Genomic DNA, 10,040 nt, shown 5'->3' on the forward strand with positions numbered 1-10,040 from the left:
GCAAGTGTGCTAGGCATTATTTCAAGCTCCAGTTATGTGCCAAACAGAAGCTATGTGACCATTTTTGTTTCAAGTACAGTAAACAGCTGTTATTAGCTACTGTCTTGTGTGGAAATAATAACCTAGGTCACCACAAACTGAAACTGACCCCCAAATACATACTTTCATCACATCCATGTTTTCTGTGTGTGAATTCCATTGAAAACCTAATTCTGATTAGTCTTAAAAAGTGGGGTTTTTGCCAAGAAGTACCCACTTATGGTGTTACACAAGCTTTGCAGCATCCATCTATAATACGTAAAAGTTTCTAAGGCAGTCTCTTGCTCGGAAGCATCAAAACCACTGCTAGCAACTTCTAAAGATTTTACACTCCATTTAGAATGAAAAAGTGCTTCTCTTAAAAAATACCTAGAAATTATGACTGGACTGCATAGGATTATAACATTTTTATTATGATTATATCTGATAAAATTAATTTTTTATGTGTAAACTGCCGTTTAACATCACGAAAGTCTTGACAGATTACAGAGCAAAACTTCCCATCTGATTTTTTTTGTCAATTACCCAGTGTACTGAAAACTGCATTAACATACATTTAGATTTTACAAATAAATCAACACAGTTCTAAATGCCCAAGATGTTGCAATATGTAAACTTACAATGTATGTTTTAAATATTTAATCCAAGTAGTGTTAAAGGGACACTGTCAAACTCTTATGACTAAAGCTGTGTAATTCTTAACAAAAATAGAGACAGTTCTTTATACTTAACACGTAACATTGACCTAGTAGTGAATTTCTTATAATACAAAAATAATTTCGAGACCTTCAAAAACTACTTTCAACTGGATTGTAGCAGCAGTTTACTAGCACATCTCATTTTGGGCTATGTTCACGTAAAGCTCACTTCTGATCTAGGAAATGATTCCCTAGATTTTGGTCAAGGAAAAAATACAGGCAACTGCTGTTATCTGCGTGTACTTAATGGACTTAAGCATGGCTTAATAGGGTATCTTGACTATGATCTGGATATTTAAGGATCTTGTAGCCAATACTGAGCACAGATTTAAACACAAATGACGGAGGATATCTTTGCTTTTGAATTGCCATGCCTGTAAGCCTTCTCTTAGGAGCTCAGATTTCACAATAAAATCTGGCTACAGGGCTTCTAATATTGGATCGAACAAACAAACCTATAGTTGTATAACACAAAATGCAAATTCAATGTGATCTCACTCTCCTAATGAACATTTGCAAAATTCTAGCAACTGGCATACATACTGGCAGGCTTTGTGACAGAAGAGGTCTCTCTGTCCGCGTTATTGCACGGGGTTATCACCAGTGCTCCTACAGCCTTCACAAAAGCATAGAGCAAGACTACTACTGGTGGCTAACTGGAAGGAATTCAATCAATTGCTGTTGACAGTACAGCCAACAGGTGACACCATGGCTTCATCTGGATAACTGGTGTAAGCTTCAGTGGTATGTATTTCTTCAGCCATTCTGGCTTTCCTGCTTGCCACTTCAGATCTGCAGTTGCCCACTGTGAACCCCTGGTGTGCTGGTTTTGGCTGGGATAGAGTTAATTTTCTTCGTAGTAGCTCCCTTAATAGCTGAGGCTTTGGTTGGAGTGCATGAGGAAACCCTACCCTTCTCAGCTTGCTTGAACATGTTTTGGGTCAGTCTGTGTCTGTCCACAGCTGAGACACAAGCACACACGGGGGGAGCAAGATTATCTTTGTATTCTTGGAGTTGTCTGGCCAGTTCATCTATAGCTGGTGCCTCAAAGTCTGACCAGCGCATTATTGCCAGGGTGTGGGTGTATGACATCGCTGCATTTCGTACAAACTTTCGCCACACGGACCGCGTGCACCGATTTCATCCGGGTCTTTGCATGCCTGGTCATTATAGATCACCTCCAACACGGCTAATTCCCTCAGATACTGGATGGCCCCCTCAATGGTGGTCCATTTCGAGAGTTTGCAAGTTCGTTCTTGAAGGGATACCTGTCCTTCACACTTGACAGGAGTTGCCACCAAAGACTGAGGACTCCTGCCTTTTTTCCAATCCCTTTGTCAAGGGCCTTATCCTTCGCAAGGGATCCCAGCTGCCGGGCTTCCTTACCCTCTAATTCCTGACTACTGGCCCCAATATCCCAGCATCAAAGCAACCAGCTGAGAATTAGCTCACCTGGTTGACGGCTAAAATCTTTTCGCATATCTCACAGCTCACTTAGGGATAGGGAGTGGGTGGTTTCTGTCTCATTATCTCAGTCTCTTCCTCCTCCTGTTCTTGTGACTGCTCTGCCACAGAACAGGCCGCTCCCCTTGTAATAAGTTCTGTTGAATCTGTTATTATCTCAAAAAAAAAAAAAAAAAAAAAAAGACTGTTGTGGTTTAAGCCCAGCTGGCAACTAAGCACCACAAAGCCACTCGCTCACTCCCCCCCTGCCCCAGCAGGATGGGGGAGAGAATAGGAAAAGTAAAGCGAGAAAGCTTGTGGGTTGAGGTAAGAACAGTTCAATAAGTGAAATAAAATAAAATAATAATAATAATGATAATAATAATAGAAATTGTAATGAAAAAGAAAATAAACAAGAAAGTAAAGTGATGCAAATGAAAACAATTGCTCACCACCCTCCGACCGATGCTCAGCCCAAGCTGCAGTCCCCCAGCCAGCTTTCACCCGAGTTTATATACTGAACATGACACTCTATGGTCTGGGATATCCCTTTGGTCAGTTGGGGTCAGCTGTCCCAGCTGTGTCCCCTCCCAACTTCCTGTGCACCCCCAGCCTACTCGCTGGTGGGGTGGGGTGAGAAGCAGAAAAGGCCTTGGTTCTGTGTAAGTATGTTCATCAATATCTAAAACAGCCCTGTGTATCAACACTGTTTTCAGCACAAATCCAAAACATAACCCCATACTAGCTACTATGAAGAAAATTAACTCTATCCCAGCCAAACCTAGCTATCAAGAACAGCGTCTGGACTGCTATGTAAACAGCAGCATGCATCAGCAGGCTAAAAAGGAAAACCACACTGTAGAGTTTATCCTGGGCCTCTTCACCGAACAGCTTTTTTGCTTCCCAGGCTAACCTTTTGGATTTCTTCCTCTGGCCAAATGAGGCCAAGATAAAAAGCTCCTAGCTTCATTTATGACAGAAGGCTACCCACTGGTTAAACGCTCCTCATGTAATACAGACATACTTGGATTTCTCCAAAAAAGAGACTACGGTCTGAGTGGTAACAGGTCTTTCAAGTGCTGCACTGCTACGCCTGTCCTGCCCACTCACAGTTTTGCTTCAGCTTGCAGATAGGCACTGCGAACAAGAACTAGGCATGCCACAACCTATCAGTACAAATCCTGGTGAAGAATATACACAAATAGTAAAGGCAGGAGTGCAGTGGTCTGTGGAAGAAGAGTGTTACATGAAACATTCTCTTTCATAATTTTTAGACAGACATGCTTTTTCTTTTGCAACTTTTTTTTCACCAGAATTGACACCTATTAAGATGGCTATCGATTTCCACTCCCCCATGCCTTAGAGCCCAAAGTTTGGGCTCCCTTTCTGTTGGGTATAATGAGAGGGGGGGAAAAAGCTTCCCCATGACGTGAAAGCCGAAGAAATAAGGTTAAACTCCACTAAAATTTGGGAAAATCATTTGCACTCTTTTTAGGAAAGTATATATGTCTATATACAAAAATAACATCAGACAGTGTCCTTTTAAAAAAGTTAAATATATATAGACTGTTAGAGTAATTACACAAACTTTAACCATTTCAACAGCTTTTAAACATCACACATTCAATTTTCATAAGCAAGTTATAATGTCATGTAGCATTTCTCAATGTATTCAACTTTTTTTAGAACAGACTGAAATGCAATGCACTTTACATTTTGTAAAAAGAATACGCACCAAACACTTCATAAGCAAACAGTAAATAGTTTAAGGTACATTCACTTTGTGGTAACAAGTGTACCAGCTGTTTAATCCAGCACCTGCAGTAGGGCAAGGTCATGTTAAAGCCTCCATCCTTCCCCTACCGCAGAGCGTTAACAACCGAGTTACAATCCAGTCACATAAAAATACTCTTAAACACAAATAAAACCTTTAAGCTTGTCACAGTCCAGTTCTCTCAAATTTACAGAACAACGTACTCTGTAAATAACATTTATTTTATGAGCTCATCAGAAAAAACGCCAAACACATCAAGCAAGGGCTCAGTCCACTTTGTACAGACTAGTCTACCATATTAATTCTTTACTTCATGAATTCTCTTAGTTCCTAACTCGCACGCCTATAAGCAAAAACAGTTCCCTAGCTGATGGTGAGAGTGCTCATTCTTGCTCCTCTGTCAGGGTGCAGGTGTCCCCTGCCCCACAGCGGGAAGCAGGAAAGGCCTCAACAGCCCATCTGCTGTTGGATCTGAATCAAAAGCTTTTTGGGTAAGCTGATGTATCTGTACCTTCCAGCGTGGAAGTTTGGTCCATTTCCATACATTAGTGGATTCTAAAGAAACTGCCAGGCAGCTACTTTGCAAAGATGCAAGCGATGACGGGTGCAGCAGATACCGAGCAGCAGGTGACAACGGCTGCGGAATGGCCCTTACCTCTTTCTGCCCACTAAGTCCTGCGTAGGTGCTGCTCTTGCTTTGACCTAATGGCGCTGCTCCCAGCGCACACCAGGTCTTAGCATGAGCTGTGTGAGGCCAAAACCTGAGCAGGAGTCGAGCGTATAGTCACAAACCTAGTGCTACATCAACAAGGTTTCAGGCATGAATGTAAAACCTCTCGTTTTGGCATATATGCATCTGTCAGAATCATAACAAAAATAAAACAATATATTTTAATCACAATACATGTGCAAACATGCCCTGAAAAAATAGAAGGAAAAAGGTAGCTTTGGCTAATGCTAGTAGCTTATGTATTTTTTATAAAAATAGGAATAAAGTAGGCAAAAATAGGGAGCATTTTTGCAGCTCATCTGTATCAATTTGCCAGCTCTTTAGTGATGCATATCGCTTTTGCTTCTATCAACACTTCCACAAGCCGTTTGGTTTTTCAACAGGGAATAGATCACACAAAATGCACTGTCACTAAGAAGTGACTCTCGAATTTGTAATGCGAAGTGCTATGCTTGCAACGGATCTCATGGCACAAGTAGAAACCTTGTGACAAACTCCAGCTTGCGAAATGTAGTTGGAAGCCAAACGATACAGCCTTTCTGCCCCAAATATGTTAAAGTGCCCAGGCAGTACCTTCTCCACGAGACCTCTGTCCACTAACTCCATGAGGCGCTGGCAGCTTGCAACGTAGTCACTTATTCTGCTGTAGGGAAGCCAGTCAATCATGGATCCATCGTACACCACATCTCCACTGAACAAAATCTTCCGGTCTTTGTCGTGTAAGCATATACTGCCTCTTGAATGACCAGGCATGTGCATGACGGTAAGCTGTCGGTCTCCGAGGCTGATCACATCCCCTGCAAACAAATGCATTAGAGGAAATCGTTTGCATTTATCACGTATATTAAACACCACAAAGAGTACGTACAACCTACCCATACGCTGAGAGTTTGTACATACTATATATCCACAACAATGAGAGTGGGACATTTATTTTCTCGGTGAAAGCCAAAGAGGCCTCTGAAAGATATGCTTGAAGTTAGGGTATTTTCCAGTGATCGTAATAGTTAACATAGGCTTGGGCTGTATTAATTGAATCTATTCCCACCCTAATAAACTAAACAATGTGAGAAGACATGTGATAAAGAAAATAAAACAGAAAACCAGAACATATCTAAGCCAAGTCTCCTTTGAAAGTGTGCAAAGTAAGTACTTCACAATTTATGATAATTTTACCCTCACTTAATTCGCCTAGAATTCCACTGCTGTTACTTTTGAAAGGCAAAATGACAAAACATGAATTGCTGGCGGAGAACCAAGACTAGCCTCCACACACTTTCTTCATCTCATTCAATCAGATACATAAAAATAGAACTTCCTTAACATCAAGTCATTTCTTTGCCAGCCGAAATGTGAATGCCTTTGCGTTGCGCTAGCCACTGAACTGGTAGTTTCAGCAGAAAGTCAGTCTAGGGATGGAGAACAGGCCAAGTTTAAGTTGCTTTTAAGTTCTAATGCCACCTTAATTATAAATATGCAAACCCTATTAATTTACAAGTGGTAAATATGTAAACTTTAGGGCTGTGTAGGGAAAGAAGACCAACGTATAAGCAACCTTCTCCGAAGCAGCTGCTTAACAGCTATAGGAAAGAGTTCTAAAAGAAATGGCATCCAGTACCATCATGAAACAGTACTTAAAACTGCAATATGCATTTCAAGTTCCCAGGAGAACAAGAAAAAGTTACCAAACCTTTACTGTATTAGAAATCTGAAAGTTACAGAACTGTCTCACACCAGAGACAGGCATGCCACGAATTTACTCAAGACTCAGCAAGCCTACAGGTACTTAACTCTTGAAAGGCAGACCTTTCGTGACAGGACCTTTGGTATTCAACTGAAAAGGATTACTGAAAATGCCCGAACAGCATTTGGAAGTCACCGAAGGACTAACGTCTGACTGTCCTGTACCAAACAGGGGAACTGATCCCTACGTTTGCAGAAGCAGCTAGTTTCAAAAGTATCAAAGAGAATTTTTAGCCAAATGTTGAGAAGCCTTGGCAGGAGAAAGACATAGACTTGACTATTGAGAAGATGGTGCAGAAAATGCCGGTACTAATGAATGAAACAACAGGGGAGGTGGTGAAGTTAATGGAGAAAGCATTCCAGTGGGTTTCAAACTGCTCTTGGCACTGAGAAGACTACAAAGAAGCAGAACACAGCATCCAAAATTTAAAGAAGAAATGTGCAGAATTACAGAAAAAAAAAGGACTGGGACAGCTGAAGGAAACTGAGTCTTAGAAGATACAAGTGACTAGGAAAACTGCAAATCGTAAGGCACAATACAAGTAAATGCAATTTTAGCTAGAATAGCCAAAATGAAAGCTGCTTGAAAGATCCGGTAAGATTAAGGGAATACAAAACCGAAACTTAACAAACGAAACAGGCGATGTACGAGTAAAAGCTGCAGCTTTGGACTGTAACAGAATATTGCCCCTGCCACATTCTGTATTTTTGGCATTACTGGATATCCTAACCCCACAGCAATGACACAGGCACTGACATGACATGCCACCCCCACGCAGGATGTCTCAATGAACGTTATCTACGACACTCTGATGTTACTTTGACAGCGAGTATGCTTGTTCTTTAGCAAGATTATTTTTTAAATAATTCTTAATAAAAACAACTTAAACTTCTGTTGATTGACTATAGTTAAACGTCACATCAGTTCCCCTCTGAAGTCTTCAGTAAGTTCGGTTCTGCTTTTCCAAGCAGCTATGTGGGATGGCCTAATACAGCCAAGAAGAGACCAAGACCCCTGCAAAAGGTGTCACCTTTCTGTCAAGACCCTTTAACTTCTGCTTCACCGTATGCTACAGTTAGGTTGTTTGTTGCCAAAATAACTGAGTCGTCGTTATCTATGAGAGGCTAAATGGCATTTTTTTTCCTGTAACAAGCCACTTCCGTAAACGTGACATCTACGTGAAGCCTGTCAAACAAAATCCATGTTCTTCGCAGTGCGTGTTTCAATAAATCGCTTTGTCCTTTGCGCTACTATGCCTTGACAGTTTATAAATAACAAGGGTGACCAGATGCCAGACATGGTGACATACTGTTAGAAGCCTAAGGCTAAACGTGGGGCGCTCAATTAAGTCAGTCACTCAAATGACTGTTGAGTGGTTCTCCGTCTAAGGAAAAAAAAGGGTGCATCAACAGGCAAACAGGTTCAGGAAGAACAGGGCCTTTTATCCATGTTTCCTGCCGATACCTTCAGAACTGGCAGAAACAGGGATTTAACCCACTGCCTATCTTTTTTGCCCCATGTTGCGGACGGCGCGTAAGACTCCGCAGCGCGGGCTGCAGAGACTGCACGTAAGCGAAGAAACACCGTTTTAACGACTGTCCAGAGGAGCTGCATAAAGCAGCGCGAGAGCAGCGGCAGGGGAGCTGTCACCCTGCGACCCAGGGTTCAAAACCATCACGCGTTTTCAGAATCGCTTCCCCTCCGGCGCTCAGGCAAACGCCCGTTTGAACGGCGAAGCGCGAAGCCGCGCCCCCGCCCGCCCTTACCCTCCTGCAGCAGGCGGGTGGGCCGCACGGGCGGGACGCGGAAGTGCCGCGCCCGCCAACCGGGCCGCGGCGGCCGCGCCACCTCCCGGTCCGACAGCCAGGTGACGGCCTCGTAGTTGTCGCCGCGCAGCAGGGCCGCCGCCTCGGCGCTGTGCACCGCCACCTCCTCGAAGTGCTGCAGCCCGCCCGAGTGGTCGAAGTGGACGTGGGTGGCGACGGCCAGCAGCGGCCGCGGACCGGCTCCCTCCGCCGGCGCCAGCAGCCCGGCGGCCCGCAGGTACTCGGGCAGGCTGCGCAGCCCCAGCCCCGCGTCGATCACCACGTCCCGCTGCGAGCCCCGCACCAGCCAGATGTTGGCCCGGTTGCCCGACTCGTAGAAGCGCTCCTGGATCCAGAAGATGCCCCCGCCCAGGGGCTTGTGCGCGAACCACTCCAGCGCCGACATGGCCCGGCCGCCGCTCCCGCAGGACGAGCCCCCCCCCCGCCCGCCGCCCCCTCAGCGCCGCGGCGGCGGGCGGAGCCTGAGGGGCGGCCCCGGGCCCGGCCCACTGCGGCAGCCGCGGGCGGAGCGCGGCGGCGCGCGGGGGAGCGCTGAGGGGAGGGGTCCGCGGGGGACCCAGCGTGAGGGGTTGAAGCCCGCTCCCCTGCGGTGACAGGGCCGGGCGCGGCGCGGGAGAGGCGGCCGAGAGCCGTCTGCGGAGGGGGAAGTAAAGCCGTAAGGCGCGGGTCGTGCGGGGGGACCCTCCGGGGGCGTCCGGCGGTTTGGGGCGGGGGTGGCGGTGCGGCGGGCGGAAGGCGCGGGGAGAGGGAGCGGGAAGGGGCAAGGGAGGATCCGAGGGGTGTGTTCTCACATGGCGGGGGCTTGCGGCCGTCGTGGGAAGTGGTGTCACCCTTTTGCCTTCGGGGGCGTCGGGTGATCAGCCCAAAACCTCAGTGTTCAAATTCCAGCCCTTTCTCTTGTATCTGCTCTTCCCTTCCAGTGACTGCCTCTGAAAATCAAGGGTCGGAACACAATCGAGACTTCTGTGCTGAGGAAAACGTAGGATCACGAGAGCTCGACCCAGCGCAGAGTCTCCTCACACCCGCCGCCATCGCACCGGCCGCCTCGCAGCCGGCGGGGACCCCCTTTCCACAGGCCTTTCCCTCCCGAAGGCCTCCGCAGCCTGCCCCTGACTGACTGCCCGAGCGACAGCGTACGTAGTTTCGAAGGGATTTTAAATGCTTAAACCTGAAAGTCGCCTTCTCATTTGTAGAGTAAATGACACATAAACTCTCTGTAAACACAAAAATGCATCCGGGTGCTCCATTAGGCATCCCTCGCGGCAGCCAAAACACTGGTTGTCGTAACTTTGTCATGCTCGGTGACTTAGTTGTACATCTCGACTTTTCCTTCGCGATTTCTCTGGCCATCTGTCACTGTCAGTTTATGGCACGCTTGAAAAAATCACGAGTTTCAGTAAAACTGCCGAGTTGAAATACCATTAGTTTTAAATCTTGTTACTTCTCACCAGACTAATGCACTATTTCAAAAGAATCTTACCAAGAATTGATTTTAATGCAGCATTTTAAAAATGCGCCTCTATATTCACTATATTTAGTGCAAGCAGTGTGTCTCTCCTTGCTAGCTAGACATCTCCCTTAGCTTTTTTTTTTTGTTTTTTTTTTCTGTTGTTGGTTCCCTTTTTTCACACATAGATAATATAATTGCTCATGTTTGGGGCTGTACTGTATCTTTTATCTTTCTCCATTCTGCCAGCCTCACATCTTGCTTTTCATCCCATTTTCAAATGAGTGCTCTTTCTTTTTTCTTTTTATTTCAGTTTATTAAATGCTCAGGCTTAGCTTT

The 10,040-nt window shown here is 45.4% G+C and overlaps 1 protein-coding gene across 1 annotated transcript; it reads right to left on the reverse strand.

The window, feature by feature from the left end:
* Positions 1 to 5,014: 5,014 nt before the first annotated feature.
* On the reverse strand, positions 5,015 to 8,639 carry MBLAC2 (metallo-beta-lactamase domain containing 2). The gene is made up of 2 exons (XM_059834315.1): positions 8,195 to 8,639; positions 5,015 to 5,481 (listed from the first exon to the last, which is right to left on the reverse strand). Exons 1-2 carry the CDS (start codon positions 8,637 to 8,639, stop codon positions 5,096 to 5,098), a joined length of 831 nt encoding a protein of 276 aa, XP_059690298.1. The 3' UTR covers positions 5,015 to 5,095.
* Between the last annotated feature and the right edge of the window lie 1,401 nt (positions 8,640 to 10,040).

This window comes from Gavia stellata, chromosome Z (assembly GCF_030936135.1).
Source record: "Gavia stellata isolate bGavSte3 chromosome Z, bGavSte3.hap2, whole genome shotgun sequence".
Classification (NCBI taxonomy): Eukaryota; Metazoa; Chordata; class Aves; order Gaviiformes; family Gaviidae; genus Gavia; species Gavia stellata.

Bases quoted from the DNA above. Each gene is read 5' to 3' on its own strand.
- MBLAC2 (XM_059834315.1), bottom strand. From the start codon at position 8,639: ATGTCGGCGCTGGAGTGGTTCGCGCACAAGCCCCTGGGCGGGGGCATC. The intron at 5,482-8,194 runs GTAAGGGCGGGC...ATTTGTTTGCAG, and splicing joins CACCCGCCTGCTGCAGGAGG to GGGATGTGATCAGCCTCGGA.